Source organism: Pecten maximus, unplaced genomic scaffold (genome assembly GCF_902652985.1).
Source record: "Pecten maximus unplaced genomic scaffold, xPecMax1.1, whole genome shotgun sequence".
NCBI classification, from domain to species: Eukaryota; Metazoa; Mollusca; class Bivalvia; order Pectinida; family Pectinidae; genus Pecten; species Pecten maximus.
The window spans coordinates 265,200-286,279 of NW_022982135.1; the positions used below are offsets into that span (position 1 = coordinate 265,200).

At 36.8% G+C, this 21,080-nt stretch overlaps 2 protein-coding genes across 3 annotated transcripts in view; both read left to right on the plus strand.

The window, feature by feature from the left end:
• The window catches only part of LOC117320372, a 129,063-nt gene that overhangs the window by 23,484 nt on the left and 84,499 nt on the right, over nucleotides 1-21,080 (plus strand). For both annotated transcript variants that reach the window (XM_033874979.1, XM_033874977.1), the window contains exons 2-3: nucleotides 16,192-16,315; nucleotides 20,968-21,022. In XM_033874979.1, coding sequence (XP_033730870.1) covers nucleotides 20,993-21,022 — 30 coding nt within the window. In that variant the 5' untranslated portion in view covers nucleotides 16,192-16,315; nucleotides 20,968-20,992. The remainder of the gene's footprint in view (nucleotides 1-16,191; nucleotides 16,316-20,967; nucleotides 21,023-21,080) is intronic.
• LOC117320373 overlaps nucleotides 1-21,080 on the plus strand; it is a 359,054-nt gene that overhangs the window by 3,360 nt on the left and 334,614 nt on the right. The window lies entirely within an intron of this gene.

A 21,080-nucleotide genomic window follows, 5' to 3' on the forward strand; every position in this document is an offset into this window, starting at 1 on the left:
GGGGATTTCCCTTTAGCTCAGCCGATAGAGCGTCGGACCAGTAAGCAGAGGGTCGCAGGTTCGATCCCCTGTGGAGACCATATATTCTCTTTCCCGTTATATAGGAAAATCTTGTTGTATCGTCTACCCTTTTACGTTGTTAGTAGCATATGAAATGTGGCAGTAGAATAGTGATGCCATTATTCAATGCACATGTCATCACGGACGGGATATGACATGTACGATCATTTGGAATTTGGAAACTTAAGACAATGACAGTCACATCGGGACAAACAATAAGAATTTCAGGTGATATACGAATTGATGTAATACATCGTTAATTTTAAAAGGTGTTTACATGTTATTTTTTTAATGGGGGATGGATGTATAATTAACAGTCTATATGACATTGTATTGGATTAGGACTTAATATTTGCCTTGTTTTAGTTTGTAGCATATTTTGCAGACGCGTTGTGTCATTTTTTAACCCTTTAAGCCCTGATGATGCATTAATGCATCACCGGGCCGGGGCCGAATGATGCATTAATGCATCACCGTGCCGGGGCCGAATGATGCATTAATGCATCACGGAAGTAGATTTTTTTCTGCATTTTTTTGAAGTGATGATACAGCGATTTAAATAATCATGACTGATTCTTACTTGACTGAGATAATGTTTGGCAATAAATAATGAAATTAACAATACGTAACACAACTTTAGATGTCTAAATTTACGTATAACGTCCAACTTGTTTTAAACTTCTGCTCTCGAGAACTTCCGGTCGGACGGGAGCGAGTAAACAACTGATTCCCGAAAAAATATATAACGAATCTAGTTTTTTGTCCTGTGTAATAAAGCTGGGAATGTTCAGGACAGTTTGCAATATGTATTTAAATTGACGTTTTGTACAAATGGTTCACATATTCGTGAATTAAAAACACAGAAACAACGATACGTTTGATTAATTGAATGAACCACTGGTGCATCACGTAAGCGGCGCGGCAGTGTCTGCCAACTCGCTAGCTTTTATGATCAAATCTCCACCATCTATCAAAGACATCGTTCCAAAACTACTTGCATGGTTTTATATGTATGTTTCATTGTATTTCTGTTGATACTTTATCGGGAAAACGAGCTAATAATTCGGATTTTTAACACAAACAGAAGACCGAGTATTCTAATTTTAGTAACACAGATCATGATCACATGACCATATCTTATCCAAGATGGCTCTATAAACACACACATGTGAGTACGTCGATTGATACGAATTCACGATTTGGTTTATATTTAATTGCGTGATTTTTTAAAAGATTTTGAACTTGTAATTCATATCGTTTTTTACATTCTCGTTACAATCATGGAAACGTATTATATCTACCAATAAAGTAGCGATCTTTGTTGTCATGTAGTTATTTTGCGTGCTGTCAAAATCTGACAAATGTCTACGGCTTCGATTATTTTGAGAGAAGGCGACGACATATTTTTACATCAAGGGGAAACACAAGGTCTTTGACTTAAGACAAGGAGTCAGTGGATTATCTGGCATTGTTTTTAGATCAGGAATTAATTGATACACTGATAGAGGAGATCGGAATTATATGCTCAACACTGCAAATTCGAAATTGACACAAGTGACAAATCCGGAATAAAACAAAATTGCAAGCAACCTCGGAAGGGCCGCATTGAAAGGCTGTTAGTGTTGTTAAATGAAAGCTTTCCTGTGTCTTTGTATGGCATTGAGTGTGGTCATGAACCAGGCTGTCAGTAAAACTTTATGGTAATGAATTGACTACTTCATCAGATACAATATTATCAGCTGATTATGATATAGGTCTCTGCTACATGTACTTGAAATTTTTTAATACCCATTTTTTATTACATTCATACTGAGTTGTACTCATTGTGAATACATGTATCTCAAACTTCATACAACATCCATAAAGGTGCATATGTAATGCTGTCCCAATCACAATTATAGTGCAAAGATAAAATTTATTAACACTCAAAATGTATCCACTCATAACAAATAAATCCCTATATTATAATGACATTTTCTGGTGTGTTCATAATAAATTAACTGGAGGAAGATGCCATCATGCAGAAGGAACTCTAGCCAGTGTTGTGAAGAAATGTTTACAGGGGACTGGTATTCAGGGTCACGGCTGGGGACATGTATACCAGGATGACTCTTATATTTAACATCACTTTGAATGAGAACACCTATGACTGTTGTACAGTAATTATATATATATAAGGTCTATAGTAATCAAGGTCCAACTGCCATGATCTACCAAGGGATATCATACAGAAAAGACCAGATGATATTGTACAAAAAAGGCCTACTGGTATCTGTTGTATGGAAAGACAAAAAAATGTGTCACTGCACTCTCTACTTTTCATATCGAACCTGCCACAGAGGTATAAACAGACTCACAGATTATTAAACAAGAAGATGACAAGTTTGCCAGGGAAATATATCTTGCCCAGAACTAATAACAGACTACATTTCCCATATTGGTGGTGTAAACAAGGCAGATCAAAACCTGCAGTATTTAATTAATCATAAAAGCTGAACTCTTATCAGGTGTTCCTTCAATGTACCAACAACCTTCCTGGACAGGGCAAGCAATAGTTGTCATTCCTGCAGTTTACATAAAGCATCATATGGGGACTGGTTGATAAATTCACCTCAAGAAAGGATTGTCTGACCCTACCTGGGACAAGTTTGCATCTCGGTCATGGTATCATGTTTGTTACATGTGTTGCACAAAGAGACAGCAGGATAAATCAGTCAATCTTTTTGCTGAACATTTCATTTTTCTGGCAGAATTAATTTGCTTGAACTACTAAGTTGCAAGCAATGAATATCATTTACAGTGTACCTCATTATGAAAATTAAAAAATAATGAAAACAAGAAAAACAAATTAAAAGAAAGGAAGAAAAATTGAAGAAAAAAAAAACCAAAAGAAAAAAAGCCTTACGAAAATGCGTTTTTTGTAATATTGCATCAAAATATAAAAAAAAAAATCATGTATTTGAAAACACAACTTGTTAAAAAAAAAATGGAAAAAAAACACAAAAATAAACAAAGAAAAAGGCTGCCCTTTCATGCTTGCAAGTGACTACCCACCCTTGATGCACGCGTTTAACACTTAATTCACTGTGTTGTTCATTGTATTGTTTTCATTTTCTTTTCCCCTCGTTTATATTAAATGTTAGAAGAGCTCATTCAAACTGTATTTTGCTTCCTAAGTTTTCGTTGCGGTGAGAGTTATCCTTCTTGATGTTGGAACCGCGTCGTCAAAATGGCGGCTAACAACCAAAATCGAGAATTTGCTGTTGGTACTGCATGCTACCGCTGACTGTACAGAGCGGTTTCCAAAAACAATATCCACTAGTTAGATTTGTAAATCTCGTTTTTAAAAGTATAATATGATACTTGTTTCCATGACGAATGTACGTTTTGATCGCGCTGCAAAACGAAAGTACACATTCCCAAATTTGGAATCGTGTTCTCCGCTAGAATTATACGCAAGGTAGGCAAGTCACAAGCCAATTTGTTGTTTTCGACTGTATTTTTCACGCGTATTAAATCTATAAGATATTCTCGATAATCCTGTTTACTTATGTGCGTCTGTATCATCAATTATGCAATGCATTTCTCTCAAAAACGTGCTTTTAAAAATAAATGTCAAATTGAACGTCAATAATCGTAAATTAATTCAGGCCAGGAAAAGCCACGTGCATATTTTCTTAGGGCCACAATACCCATCATGCAATTTATTCAGTGACGAAAGTGTTAATGTTAAATCAACACCCCCCCCCCCCCCCCCCCACCAAAAAAAAAAAAATAAATAAATAAAAGAAAATATGGTACATGTTCTTAGACTGTTATTCTCATGTCCCTGTGTTTCCTTCTTGATTAACGATGAGTCAGGTGATTATAGCTGCACTCTTCTAAGGCTTTGCCTTCATTCATATTATTCACTAATAATTTCATTTTGTATGAAACACGCATTTTCATTGGCTGAAATAATTTTGTTATACCTCCATAACAAAATTTTTAACGTTGCGAAATGTAACGTCATTTTTGATTGGCTGATGACGTTGCGTAATAATTTATCACAGAAAAGAGTTCGCCAAAGAAAGTGAAATATCTTGGTGTGTATAAGACAAAATTAAATTATAAGAATTAACATTAATTATTTATCTGTTATACATGTAGTCATAACATAAAAAACTGGAGTGTACTCTCTTCATTAACCACTTCACGGTTTATTTAGAGTACACTCCAGTTTTTGACACAGGGGTAACCCTGAGTCATAGGGATCGGTACGAAAAGCGGAAATGGCAGTGGTAAAAAGACAGGTACTGCCCTCTACCGGGCTCTCTGAACAATATTACAATACACAATGTTTGCTTCTGCTGAAATAATTACTGTAGTTAATGTGGTTCCTATAAATTAGTCATAATCATATTATTATAACATCATTTCTTTCTTATTTTATTGTCTAAGTATGTTTTTGTGTGTTTGATGTTTACTTTCGAAGCTAAAAGCTAACCTGCCATACTGGATATATATGTTATCGTAGGGTTGACCTACATAGTAACTTCACTTCGGTTCCGATTGTGTAATAAATACACAACACTGCAAATTGCCGGTAATACGCCAAGTTACCTTGGATTCATATATTCGACGTAGAAGGTAAAAGTATTGAAGTGATGGGGAAAGATTGACGTGTAAATATGGACTTCGAAAGATTACCGATAGAACTAGTGCCAGTTTGTCCGCGCTATTTTTAGATCTATGGAGTTTTGTTTTTACAACATACTGAATCGGCCCGGATATTAAATCCGGAAAAAAATATAAGTGGCCTAATTTATTTACTCATTATTTTATTTAAACGCTAAAAGCGTGTAAACTTACGCCACTTTGTGTGTAGCTTTTATTAGAAATATCTTTTAATTATTGTGTTTGCTTTATTAAATGGAATATCACAGTTTAAATGTATCCGGACATTTGACCAGGTCGCTGGTTTGTGTGTCAGTTTTGCCTTGTGACCCGTATGTTCATCGCATCTTCTTTACCGTCGTAGACTTTCTTTTGCGATTGTAATATAGAATCTACCTGATCAGAATACTATGCAATGCGATAATTAGATATTGGTAGCTATTTTCAGAGATGTGTGCTGTTGTGAAAATGCAAACGATGCGGTTAACGTGGGATTTTTCCCACGCCATTAGGTGGCAGGCTTTTTTCAACACTTCGTGTACGGACTTACCTGTTTGGAATTGGATCAAAATTAAAACAAAAACACACCAGAGAAGGCTAATACATAATACCTTTATTAGAATTTATCAACAGTGAACTAGGCAGGGGAGACCTTGTTTTCTCATTCAACAAAACATTTCCGTTTTTAATTGGCCTGAGCAGAATTTCGAACTCGAAAAGATCGATACCAGTACTATACTGTACTGTCAGTGGTGATATTTTACAGCGGTACTTCGCTGTCATTGATGATTTCTGATTGTGTAATCATACTGCCTACAGACAAGCATAGATATATATATATATATCCTTCTGAATAGAATAACACCCCGTAATAATGATATAATTTCGTTGTGACAAATGCCTAATTAAATGGGATATCAACACTTTAATTTGTATAATTTTATGAGTTGACATTTTAATCTAGATTAAAACACCTGATACACATGAATTTCATTTTAAAAAAAAGTCAATTTTTAGAAATGCAAATTTTATATCTCAAATCTAGATTATAGTGTACAGAAAAATAGAATAGAAATAAGAACCGACCTATATCTACCGTAATTTTTTGACATTCTATTTTTATTAGGCATATAGCTGATTAGTCATAACGTTGCCATACCAAATAAACCCAATAGGATAAAATAAATGAAATGTGGTCTAGATCTTGCACAAAAAAACATTGCCTCTAATTCTAGCTTTTAGAGCCACAACCTCTTGCATCTTTGCTAACTAAGATATGTTTCAATGCTGCTACATGTACAGTTCATCCAGTTGGGCATTCTGATTTTGAAATTGATGATTTGATATCATCAATTTCAAAATTAAGTAAGTTATAGCTACATTCAGATCACACTAACATAAATTAACATTAAATATACATACATATGTATCATGCAGTTACAGTTATGTATATGGTACATACACTATTGTGGAGAATATTTGATGTAATGTACTTACAAAAAAATATAAGTTAAAAACAAAATTCCACTTCAAATTGATTTGAACTGTACATGTGAATGAATGTGTTTTTGTATAGATAATTTGTAGCTACACAGTATGGAGTGTAAACATACATGTATAACATAGAGTGCTATATGAAAATCATGTTCACTCTAATGAGCGATTAAGAAATCGCCACAAGTCTGAGCTGATATGAGCATGTAATTCTAAGTTTTGAATGCTAATTATAAATTAGTTTGATGTGCCCGCCAGTGATGCCAATGCATATGCCGTATATATAATGGTATACCCTGGCCCCTGCCCTGTCTACATCCGCATTCTCGAGCATACCCAGGTGTTTTTTTGTACTTATATATTAATTACACAATTGAATATGTTTTAATGGAAATGAAGTGCTTATATATTAATTACACAATTGAATATGTTTTAATGGAAATGAAGTGTAACTAGCTCAGTAGCTAGTTTTTAATCCGATACAAAATGATAGATACTGAAACCTTAAACCTATAGTCAAAGATGCTTAACATCTAGTTTATGTTATCATAAAGACAGTCTTAGGAATTAAAATTCTGTGTATATCATGCAGGTGAAACATTGAGATCTATAGGTTATTATTCAACCCCTCCCGCCTTCCCTTCCCCCTCCCCTGCTGATAGGGTGCGACACCCTTTTATTACCTGGACAGTTCAGGCCTCAGGGAATCTTTCAATACACTGGTCAAAGTGCAAAAGATTTACACTGGCATGTTGATTACATCTTCCCAAGTGTGAGGAATTAATCTTAAAATATATAGAAATAACTTCCATAACTGTGAATGTATTAGGTGGCTAAAAGAGTAGGATGGAGTAAGAAATATGTCTTATTGTCCAGTAAATCTATATAAAACAAACTATGATAGCAAGGGAAAGCAAACGAATATTTCATTCAACAAATTGAATCTAATTAGTCAATCATATATAGTTCATAATCTTACATCAGGGAAAAGCAATAATATTAACTTGTGATGGCGTCACTTTTTTTTTTTTTTTTTTTTTAAAGATATAGATCTATAGAAGACCACATAAGAATGGAAATCATCACATTTTACTGTGCCCTGCACTCACAATTTCTTGCATATTTTGTAACATGTAATTAACCATTGATAATATCTTAAATCATTTTTTTCTTATTTTGTGTTATCAAGTTCATGTGGAATTTAATTTGCATAATGAGGACTTTGGAATTATAAAACATAAATAAGTGAAAGCGTTATGTTATAGCATAAATATAAAGATTCTAAAAAGTTGAATGATAAGCAACCTTTGTGTTGATTATTGAATCATATACATTTTATTCAAGTGTCTTCAATATTTTGATTTATGTCTTACATTAAAAGATTAATATCCAACTCAGACGGCAATTGGGCCGTGATTCATGAATGATTGCAAAAACTAATTTGGAGTACTTCTCGGTCAAATAAACCCCTAATATTTTACAAACAATACAGTTGTGCAACATGAAGAACATTTAGGTCCATTCTCTGAAAATGATGCCAATTTTAGGCCCAGTTTCTTCCGTTTCAGTTAACACACAAGTCCGTTTCGCCACCTAATACAAGGGGCGCAAGTCCTGCACCCTCCAAGTCCATTAACCTTCTCCAGGTTGATACCGCTACCCTAGCTATCAATCAAATTAAGTAACTCTGATAGATCTATAATGTGTACCAGACAGAATGGAACAACATACACCCGTACTTTGCTTGTCATTAAGATTATTGGAAATGATGAATATTTACAAATTATTCTTCAATTGTTTGATAAATATTAAGTAAACTTTATACTCATCACAAAAAGAAATTGTAGCTGAAAGGTTCTTGCTTTTTCTAACTGATTCAAAATATAACAAACAATGGGCCATAACTCGTAAAATATATTCAAATGAAATAAACGCAACTTCATGACATGGCATACCCAGTTTGAAAAAAAGATGGTTATTGATGGTGGGAAGAGACCTCCGAACAAAACACATAATGCCTGAATTAAATAAGTTCCTCAAAGGGCTTATCCTAGCTCTGTCCATATCTCTAGTTATGTTGTCAAATCAAACTGCAGTTCAGGAAAACACAATTTTATGTCATGGTTATGAAACATACCAAGTTTGAAAACTTTGAAGAGATTACCAAACAAACCACATTGATACATGATGCCCAGGCCAATTTAACGAAGTTCTAGAGTGGGCCTAGTAAACAACTTATGCCATGGTATCTGTATACTAAGTTTGAAAGAAATGGATTATTTAGTGTAGGAGGAGGTCTCCACACAAACCCAATGTATTTGCTACACAATGACCATATTTGGCAAAAATGCAATACTGTTACTCAAAAAATGTGAATGACAACAACAAAGCCCATTTTATTTGGCTTTGGGGACTTCGAAGGGATAATGTAACTCCAAAACGTTATATATGCAGAATATCTGTAAAGTAATGTTTTGACACCTTTTAACTCTTAGACGTGCACCAAAAAAATATTGTTTTCACATAATCGATAAAGTTTAAAGCATGTCAAAAAGCAGCTTTTTGTCACAAAATCTATTAATTTGACATGTGACATCCATTGATAAACAGTGCTAGTCATATGACATTGACGTTTATTGATCAACTGTACTAGTCATGTGCCATTCACATGTATTGATAAACAGCTAACACCAAAACTACTAACATTTGAAAACCAACGTAACCGAAACTTGGGTGACAACATTAGCTTTCCATCTTCTTTGAAGAAATTAACTAATGAAATTAAAAAATGATTCCAGCTCTACATCTTCTTTGAAAAAAAACGAGCTAATAAAATTCAAAAAATTATTCAAAGCAGTGACTTATATTATACTGTCATGCATTTTAAACACATCTTTCAAATTTTCAATGACATGTTCCAGATCACAAAATATTACATAGTCAGTATACATATCCACTCACAGTAAAATCCATACTTAGAATTATCCAATATCAATAATACTAATAGCGAATCTAAATATAATATCAAAGCATTGTAGTCAAATGATCTCCATAGAATAGAAACCAGATAAGAGATGGCCTGACTGGACTGGTTTGTGTTTCTTGCGCATGCACCAATTATTATAACAGTGCTTAACAGGATCTTTCATTTGACCAATAAAGATCATTTAATGGTGTGTGCAAAGATCTTGCACTCGGATATTTTACTTATTATGTCAAGAAGCCACTGAAGCAAAAAGTATTAAACATAAACACTGCAATTTTGTTACTGAGTAGTTTTATTTTTAGCTCACCTGGCTGAAGGGCAAGTGAGCTTATGTCGTGGTGTGGCGTCCGTCCGTCCGGCGTCAATTTTTCATTTAAACAACTTCTGCTAATAACCAAGAGGCCCAGGGACTTGATATTACACGTGTAGCAAAGAAATGACCTTGACTTTCATTCAAGGTCACATGGGTCAAAAAGGCTATAATCTTCCAACGACTTCTTCTCAATAAGCAAGAGGCCCAGGGACCTGATATTGGACCTGTAGCATGCCGGGTGAAGGGCTACCAAGATTGTTCAAATAAATGACCTTCACCTTCATTCAAGGTCACAGAGGTGAAATAGGCTATAATCTTCCAACGACTTCATTTCAATAACCAAGATGCCCAGGGACTTGATATTGGGCCGGTAGCATACTGGGGTGAAGGGCTACCACGTTTGTTCAAATAAATGTCTTTGACCGTAATTCAAGGTCACAGAGGTGAAATAGGCTATAATCTTCCAACTTCTTCTTGGCAATAAGCATGGGGCCCAGGGACTTAATATTGGGCCTGTACCATGCTGGGGTGAAGGGCTACCATGCATATGTTTGTTCCAATAAATGACCTTGAACTTCATTCAAGGTCACATGGGAACTTCATTCAAGGTCACATGGGTCAAATAGGCTATAATCTTCAAACAGCTTCTTCTCAATAACAAAGAGCCCAGGGAAGTGATATTGGGCCTGTAGCATGCTGGGTCGTAGGGCTGCCAAATTTGTTAAAATAAATGACCTTGACCTTCATTCATAGTCACAGGGGTGAAATTAGCTTAAATCTGTACACAATAATTTTGCGATAGCCAAGAGTCTCTGAAGCCTGACATCAGGCAAATATTATGCTGGAATGAAGGACTAGAAAATTCTTTGATATGAAAAAAGAGGTAATCAGCATAGTATGTGAAGAAATTACCTCAATCAACGTCAAAGTTGGTGTAGAGCCAGGTGAGCCGTACAGGCCCATTGGGCCTCTTGTTTGAGAGGTACAGTATGTATGATGTGGACAAAATTGAGATATCTTATTCTCTCATGCATGTAAAGACACATATATAAAGAAAGGATTTATTTTTTGGAAATTAGAAATATGTCTGCAAGACATGGAAGTCCTCCCTCCTCCTGAGGATTTCAGTTTGTCGAATTTGATTTTGTGATGGGACATTTAATCTCGATGTGTCCCTGCATTCTGTTGTGCTATTTTCGGCGAAGTCCTAATGCCTATATGACTGATCTGTTACCTTGCCTATGAGTTAAAAATGTTCTTGGCATTTATAGCAATTACTTGTTGCAAACAGAAATTAAAAACAAATCACCCGTTTCCGGCAGATATGTGTAGAATGTTGGAATTTGTAGCATAAACCATCTACTACTTGCACTATCAATATATTATTTTGGTATTAGTGTACCAAGGTATTGCCTAACAACAAATTCAGTAGGTTAATTCACCAGTACACTGTGTGGATACATATTTTACATAATCATTATATTTATTATATATATATGATAGCAAAGATGTAATCAACACAACAAGTATTGTTTGCTTATGAGTGTATATATTGAAACAAATGTGTGCAAACCTTACAATCCATTTAGTATGGAGTTACTTCCCCTTTAAATATGCTAGAGGTGTAAATGCCATTTCTAGTTTTTAGCCCACCATCATCAGATGGTGGGCTATTCAAATCGCCCTGCGTCCGTGGTCCGTGGTCCGTCCCTCCGTCCGTAAACAATTCTTGTTATCGCTATTTCTGAGAAAGTGCTGATGGGATCTTTCTCAAATTTCATATGTAGGTTCCCCTTGGTGCCTAGTTGTGCATATTGCATTTTGGGACCGCTCGGAAAACAACATGGCCGACAGGCAGCCATCTTGGATTTTGACAATTGAAGTTTGTTATCTCTATTTCTGAGAAAGTATTGAAGGGATCTTTCTCAAATTTCATATGTAGGTTCCTATTGGTGCCTAGATATGCATATTGTATTTTGAGACCAATCAGAAAACAACATGGCCAACAGGCAGCCATCTTGGATTTTGACAATTGAAGTTTGTTATCGCTATTTCTCAGAAAGTAATGAAGGGATCTTTCTCAAATTTCATATGCATGTTCCCGTCGGTGCCTAGTTATGCATATTGCATTTTGAGACTAATCAGAAAACAACATAGCCGACAGGCAGCCATTTCGGATTTTGACAATTGAAGTTTGTTATCGCTATTTCTGTGAAAGTACTGAAGGGATCTTTTTCAAATTTCATATGTAGGTTCCCCTCAGTGCCTAGTTTTGCATATTGGGACCAATACGAAAACAACATGGCCGACAGACAGCCATTATAGCTAAATCTTAAATTCTGTATATAGGTTCCCCTTGTTTGAAAAGTACTAGAGGGCTGTTTCTGAATTTTCACAGATAAGTAAGACTTAGAGGAAGGGAAAAGTAGGGAAAAGATCAATCTGACATGGAACCTATAAAGATCATTCAATGGTGGGCGCCAAGATCCCTCTGGGATCTCTTGTCAATATAAGCCAGTTACCATTTTATCATATAAAAAAAACATTTTGAATCCATGAAATAATGCAATTATTTTCATTATCATAGTCACGAAAATAGTATTTGGGTGAAGTAGAGTACTCGACTTTTCAAATTACATTACTACATCTTACAACACCCAGAATAAGCTCCGCCTACCTCTCTCATGACTGCAAAAAAAAAAAAAAAATGTGCACCCCTGACTCCTGTGTCTTCAGTACTTACAGTACTTTGATTAGGTCATGTGAGCGAAGCTCAGTGACCTTTTCCAATCCGCCTTCGTCCATCGTCGTGCATCGTCCATCGAGTTAACATTTCACATTTTTGACTTCTTCTCAAAAACTATCTTTGATGAAATTTTGCAGGTATCTTCCTTCGCTACAGGTCTACCAACATTGTAATTATATGGTCCTTGGGAGGGGGTAAATTTGACTATAGGTTATACAGGAAACTCACTCTTTTAAGCATGAATTCTACAATATTCATTGGAAATTGGTTTAGCATCAGAGAATGTCAAGGTCAAGTCCTTGTTATGGGGGTCAAAAATAATAAATCTCAAATAGGGTATTTTTTGATCTCATATGAAAGAACATGATCCACTGAAACAGAATGTGTAAGTTTTATGACAATCAGATGAAAAATAACAGATGTGTGGCACTTTGAAAAAAATTCAAGCAATTTTTTCCTGCCAAAATTAAAAAATCATCCAAAATTCGAGATTAAAGGTTCTGCTCTTTTATCTATTCACAAGAAGGCTTGATGTTTGGCACATTGATAGCATGTATGGCTGGCTTCAATTATAATGCTTATCTTTGTCCTTGACCTTCATTCAAGGTAACAAGGGTTAAATAGATGAATTTTTAGGTCACCTGAGACAAAGTCTCAAGTGACCTATTCTTATCACCTTTTGTCCGTCGTCGTGCGTCGTGCGTCGTCCGTCCGTAAACGATTTACATTTTCAACTTCTTCTCCAAAACCACTGAACCAAATTCAATGAAATTTGGCAGGGAGCTTCTATGGCTAAAGTTAAACTAAAATTGTGAATTATATGGTCCCCATCCCCCAGGGGCCGGAGGGGCGGGGCCAAAAAGGGTCAAATTGACTAAAACTTCAAAAATCTTCTTCTCTACTCTCAGATAAGGTGGAATCAAACACTCTTCATAGATGAAAGGGTCTTAAGGTGCTTTACCAAAATTGTGAATTTCATGACCCTGGGGTCTCACGTTTGCCCCTGGGGAGGGGGTAAACTTTACTATAGTTTATATAGGGAAATCACATTTTTGACTATTATTTGTTGAATTTTTATTGGAATTCATTCTAACTTCGTTAACATTATCAGCTTGGGATGACAGTTTGATGGTATGTACATGTTGGCCCTGACTGACCCCCAGGGGCTGATGGGCGGGGCCAAAAAGTGTCAAATTAACTGAAATTTTGAAAATCTTCTTCTTACAGCCCAAATAAGGTAGAATTAAATACTCTTCACAGATCGAAGGGTCTTAAGGTGCTTTACCATAATTGTGAATTTCCTAGCCCTGGGGTCTCACGTTTGCCCCATGGGAGGGGATAAACTTTACTATAGTTATAGGGAAATCACATTTTTGACTATCATTTGTTAGCTCACCTGGTCCGAAGGACCAAGGTGAGCTTATGCCATACCGTTGCGTCCGTCGTCCGTCGTCCGTCCGTCCGTCAACAATTGACTTCTTCTTCATAACCACTGATCAGAATTTGACGAAATTTTGTCAGAAGCATCCCTATGGGGTGTGGACTCAAAATTGTACAAATGGTGGGGCTGACCCCCCAGGGGTCTGAGGGGCGGGGCCAAAAGGGGTCAATTTGGCTATATTAATATAAACGACTTCTTCTCTGAAACCAAGCAAAGGATATCGCTCCTATTTGCCTGGTAGCATCACTATGGGGTGAGGATTCAAAATTGTACAAATGGTGGGGCTGACCCCCTGGGGGCCTGAGGGCGGGGCCAAAATGGGTCAATATACCTATATTTATATCAACGACTTCTTCTCTGAAACCAAGCAATGGATATTGCTCATATTTGCCTGGTAGCATCACTATGAGATGGGGATTCAAAATTGTACAAATGGTGAGGCTGACCCCATGGGGGCCTGAGGGGCGGGGCCAAATGTGGTCAATTGGGCTATATTGATATAAACGACTTCTCCTCTGAAACCGAGCAATGGATATTGCTCATATTTGCCTGGTAGCATCAGTATGGGGTGGGGATTCAAAATTGTACAAATGGTAAGGCTGACCCCACGGGGGCCTGAGGGGCGGGGCCAAGAAGGGTCAATTTGGCTATATTGATATGAACAACTTCTCCTCTGAAATCAAGCAATAGATATTGCTCGTATTTGACTGTGAGCATCCCTTTGGGGCCAGGATTCAAAATTGTACAAATGGTGGGGCCGACCTACCTGGGGCCTGAGGGGCGGGGCCAAAAGGGGTCAATTTGGCTAAATTGATATAAACAACTTCTTCTCTGAAACTAAGCTATGGATATCGCTCATATTTGCCTGCTTCAACCCCCGGGGTAGGGATTCAAAACTGTATAAATGACAGAGCTGACCCCCGGGGAGCTAAGAGGCGGGGCCAAAAGGGGTCATTTTGGCAGAATTGATATAAACAACTTCTTCTCTGAAACTAAGCAATGGATATATCACTCACATTTGCCTGGTAGCATCAGTATGGGGTGGGGATTCAAAATTGTACAAATGGTAAGGCTGACCCCACGGGGGCCTGAGGGGCGGGGCCAAGAAGGGTCAATTTGGCTATATTGATATGAACAACTTCTCCTCTGAAATCAAGCAATAGATATTGCTCGTATTTGACTGTGAGCATCCCTTTGGGGCCAGGATTCAAAATTGTACAAATGGTGGGGCCGACCTACCTGGGGCCTGAGGGGCGGGGCCAAAAGGGGTCAATTTGGCTAAATTGATATAAACAACTTCTTCTCTGAAACTAAGCTATGGATATCGCTCATATTTGCCTGCTTCAACCCCCGGGGTAGGGATTCAAAACTGTATAAATGACAGAGCTGACCCCCGGGGAGCTAAGAGGCGGGGCCAAAAGGGGTCATTTTGGCAGAATTGATATAAACAACTTCTTCTCTGAAATTAAGCAATGGATATAATATCACTCACATTTGTATGGTAGCATGGTCATGGGGTGGGGATTCAAAATTGTACAAATTTTGGGGTTGACACCCCCCCAGGGGACTTAGGGGTGGGGCCAAAAAGGGTCAATTTGGCTAAATTGATATGAACAACTTCTATGAAACAGCTCATATTTGACTGGTAGCATCCTTTTGGTTAGGGATTCAAAATTTTATAACGGAAGGAACTGACCCCAGGGTGCAGAGGGCGGGGTCAAAAGGGGTCAATTGGTTTAAACAACTTCTTTTCTGAAACTAAGCAATGGATATCGCTCTCATTTGTGTGGTAGCATGAGGGGTTGCACCAAAAGTCAATTTCATTTCATGGATTAATGCATTTTTGGCATAAAAACCTCACGTACCCATATAAAATGCCTATGATATACTGACATAGCAATACCAGTGACAATATACTTAATCATCATTCTTGTTTCATATCTCATGAAATCCAGGTGAGCGATACAGGCCCTCTGGGCCTCTTGTTTTATTTGTTTTGAAATTCATTCTTTCATTCAAATTTACTGAAATATTTCAAAAATCAGGTGACTGTTAAGGCCCATGGGCCTCTTGTTTTTTTTAAACTCCAAATTTGTTCAAAATGATTTGTTTTGGTCACATTTTAAAGAACCTGCTATTATGAAGGTGTGTGCAAGGTTTCTAGGTCAAATCATCAAAAATTGTCAAAGATATGGCTCTTTGAAGAATATTTTCCTGCCAAAATCCAAATTATCCATCAATTGCAATTAAAATAAATATTTTTGATTTTTCACTACTGTGAAACATATACACTTGATAATAAGCACATCACAAATTACTAGCTGCAATAGTTATGCATATAATTGACCTCGACCAACAAAGTTCAAGGTCACAGTAATCAAATGACTGGTTAACGAATAAAAGTAACGAGAAAACATAGGTATAGCATTTGAATGTGACTGTCATATCGCTAGCATATCTTAGATCATTTCCTTGATGTTAATCTCATGTTTTAGGTCCAATACTCTTCATGGATGGAATGGTCTTGGGGTGATTTATTAAAATTGACATTATACCTGAGGAGGCGTACATCACGATTCGGCCTATAGGGCCAACAGGACAAGTTTAACCCAACATCAGGTAAGCATCACACATTATAAATGTAAATTTTATATAATATACCTGAGGAGGCGTACATCACGATTCAGTCTATAGGGCCAACAGGACAAGTTTAACCCAACATCAGGTAAGCATCACACATTATAAATGTAAATTTTATATAATATACCTGAGGAGGCGTACATCACGATTCGGTCTATTGGGCCAACAGGACAAGTTTAACCCAACATTAGGTAAGCATCACACATTATAAATGTAAATTTTATATAATATACCTGAGGAGGCGTACATCACGATTCGGTCTATAGGGCCAACAGGACAAGTTTAACCCAACATCAGGTAAGCATCACACATTATAAATGTAAATTTTATATAATATACCTGAGGAGGCGTACATCACGATTCGGTCTATAGGGCCAACAGGACAAGTTTAACCCAACATCAGGTAAGCATCACACATTATAAATGTAAATTTTATATAATATACCTGAGGAGGCGTACATCACGATTCGGTCTATTGGGCCAACAGGACAAGTTTAACCCAACATCAGGTAAGCATCACACATTATAAATGTAAATTTTATATAATATACCTGAGGAGGCTTACATCACGATTCGGTCTATAGGGCCAACAGGACAAGTTTAACCCAACATCAGGTAAGCATCACACATTATAAATGTAAATTTGATTAGGTATCTGACCCGAAGGGTTAGGATGACCTGTAGTCAATGTGCTTCGTCCGCCGTAGTTGATATTTAGCCTGTAGCATACTGGGGTAAAGGGGTACTAAGTTTGTTAAAATAAATTACCTTTACTTTTTTTCAAGGTAACATGGGTCAAATAGGCTAAAATCCTTAAACAACTTCTTCTCAATAACCAAGAGGCCAAGGGACTTATATTTGGCCTGTAGTATGCTAGGTGTAAGGGCTTCCAATTTTTAACGTCAGGGTGCCTTTGACGCCTGCCGTTATAGGCGTGGTGGGGAAATGTTGTTACTGACAGATCTGTTACGGCTAACTATTCCTCTTTTCTGTCATACAAATGATATACATCCGCAGCCTAATATAGTTCCTATTTTGATAGCAATTATTGACACGATTTGAGTGATGTTAACCGTGTTTACTGCAATTATTAAAAATGAAATGTGAATGTTTGGTGTTCTAGACTATTTTAGAGTATAAATATAAACATTTTCCTCGTCAGTATATGCAATTTTGTTGGCGTAGGATTACGTAGTTCTGTCTCGATACTGCCTTGAAAACGAAAGTGGAAAAATCACTTTCACAGAGAAACTATCCACATCTGTTCATCCTGAGTTCATATGCAGGAACATTTGATAGCTTAAAACCAATCCTATTTACGTAGTCAAATGCACCCGAGCATTCCACGAGATAACTTCAGCTGTCACGTGACTCATCACTAGTCAGCCAAAATGGCGGTTATGTCTACTGTAACTAAACCAACGACCGCTCGCAGTTTCATATTCATTTGTAAGTCGCTAGAATACGCAAGAAATATGACCAGGAATTGAGGGCAAGTTTTAACAAACTACATTGCCGTTTTTCGTGAGGATTTTATTAAATAAGGTTATTATTTGTTGTTTGAAAAGAATCTAATGATTATAATCCGTGACTGATGTACTGGCGTCGGTGTGAAAACTAGATATGTCTCGTCGGACAACGCGACCGCAGTTTTCTATCGGAGTGAAAATGTGTTACTATGGGTCATAAAATAGATGTTTGATAGGCCTTATTAATAACTTATAGTATAAATAAAATAAAATAACTTCGGCTGTGTACATCTTGGATTTTATCTTTAGTTGTAGTTACATTAAACAACATATTCTGTTAATAGACCGATTTGTCGTTCAGTTCTTTTTTCAAAGTTTACAAGCAGCTTTACTGATTCAGGAGTATATCAATAATTTTCCACAAGCATTAAAGAAATGAGGAAAGAACTATACTCAGCTATTGTAAAGTTGTCAGCTGATATATATGTTATACATGTTTTCTTGAATATATATAGAACAGGCAAACCAGGGCCAGATGAAGACATTTCATCTGATACAAATGTAACTATCTGACTATAAAATCCAATTTTAAATTTCTTATGATATGACCTTAGACCCTGACGTTTCTCAGGGCCTTTGGCCCTTTGATTTTCAAATGAATGGCCTTGACCTTCATTTAAGGTCACATGGGTCCAATAGGCCTGTAATGAAGGACCAGACGATTTATTGACATCAATAAGCCTAGCCTACTCTGGTATTTGAATGGAGTGGTTTACTGGTTATCAACCTGGCAAGTGTGTTTAGTGGTTTGTAAGCGACAGTTTATTGGTTGGCGTATTATCGGTGCGAGTATTTAATGATGTAAGGGTATTTAATGATGTAACAGGTTTGATGGTAAAAGTTATAATCATTTTGATCCTCTGTGTGGAGATTTATTTAGTGTAGACAACCTATAGCTGAGAAGAGATTAAATGATCAATTAGCTGTGACTACCAAGGGACATTACTCCGGCTTGTTACAAAGCACAGTGATTAAAAACCTTCTACAACGAATTATCTTACTCGATCATTTTCAATGACAGCAGTTTCTGACAAATGTTTTAAAACATTATCGTATAATGATGGAAAATCTTCCAAAAAGACATTGCTGCTTATTTTTTGGATACATTGAAAAAGTATTTTTTACCCACTGATTATCAATGTGTTGAAACTCTAGAGAACGCTCCATAGTAGCTGTAGCTATAGCTTGTCGGCATTTGAATCCTACTTCGAGAAAGTATCTGTAAAAAAACAAGTCAAAATCACAGATTGCTTTAAAAAGATATAAAAATGAACAAATGTAAAAACAAACTATGTCTATTCATAAAATAAATGTTTGTAACATTTACATTGTCAGTTTTTGTATTTAAGGCCAAGTCTAGTCTAAATGTGGAATCAAGTGGAAGTACGTTAGGATGTAAATGTTCAGAAACGAATTATTTCTCCAGGTCCCATTGAATTGGTTATAGCAAGGTTTTACTGTATATAGCATTGCTGGACATAGAAAGATAAACACAATCCTGATGTAAAAAAAGATCTGGAGGTTTTTCCTCAACCCAAATGACTTGTTTTCTGTAAACACAATAATGCTGTAAAAACCATACACCCCTGGTGAGTCTGAACTTTATTTCTGGGTTATATCTTTGAAGCAGTTGAGATCCCCATGCATAACCAAAGAGCATTGTTTGATATCAACAAATAAAGCTACTGACAAATTGAACATGAACATTATTTTGACGTTTGGTCAAATCCATTCAGGCGAGTGATACAGGGCCCTGTTGGCCTGTTTTTGTTGTTTTGTTAGCCCACCTGCCCGAAGGGCAAGTGAGCTTATGACGTGGCACGGCGTCCGTCCGGCGTCAACTTTTCCATACAAGCAACTTCTTCTCAATAACAAAAAGGCCCAGAGACCTAATATTGGGCCTGTAGCATGCACGGGTGAAGGGCTACCAAGTTTGTTCAAATGAATAATGTTGACCTTCATTCAAGGTCACAGGGGTCAAAAAGGCTAAAATCTTTAAACAACTTCTTCTCAATAGCCATGAGGCGTAGGGAGTTGATATTGGGCCTGTAGCATGCTGGGGTGAAGGGCTACCAAGTGTGTTCAAATGAAGGACCTTGGCTTTCATTCAAGGTCACAGGGGTCAAATATGCTAAAAAAAAATAAACGACTTCTTCTAAATAGCCAAAAGACCCAGGGACTTGATATTAAGTCTGTAGCATGCAGGGATTAAGAGCTACCAAGTTTGTTAAAATGAATGACCTTGACCTTCATTCAAGGTCACAGGAGTAAAAAAGGCTAAAATCTTTAAACGACTTCTTCTCAATAACCAACAGTCCCAGGGAGTTGATATTGGGTCTGTAGCATGCTGGGGTAAAGCGCTACCAAGTTTGTTCAAATGAATGACCTTGACCTTCATTCAAGGTCACAGGAGTCAAAAAGGCTAAAATCTTTAAACAACTTCTTCTCAATAACCAACAGTCCCAGAGACCTAATATTTGGCCTGTACCATGCTGGGGTGAAGGGCTCCCAAGTTTGTTGAAATGAATGACCTTGACCTTTATTCAAGGTCACAGGAGTCAAAAAGCCTAAAATCTTTAAACGACTTCTCAATAACCAAGAGTCCCAGGGAGTTGATATTGGGTCTGTAGCATGCTGGGGTGAAGGGCTACCAAGTTTGTTCAAATGAATGACCCTGACTTACATTCAAGGTCACGTCGATCAAATATGCTTAAATCTTTAAATGACTTTTAGTGAAAAGCCAAAGTGCAGAGAGACATTATATTGGTCCTGTAGCATGCTTTCAAATAACGGCAGGATCCATATATGAAAAGATCACTGCATTGCAGGTGAGCGATTTGGGCCCATAGGGCCCTTGTTTTTGTTGTAGCTTTTTTTGTGATGTACAAATAAGTATGTACTAAAAATATACTTTAGTGTACTATTTTTCGGCATGCATGTTTAGTTAGGAACACTACTTTCCAAAACCAAAAAATGGTACCAGCTAGCACATGAATGCATATCTGTAGAAAAGGAGAATTCAACCTTATTTCCACAAGAATATGTTATTTGTCATCACTTTGAAATCATATTGATCAATATCACCACCTGCTTTCTTTTCAGAAGAGCTGTACCTACAAGTAAATCCATGAAAAAGAGGATGGCTGAAATAGCTAGTGTGAGTATATTTTTTTTCTGAAGTCGTTGGAGGCATTTTAGGTGCATCTGTATTGAAA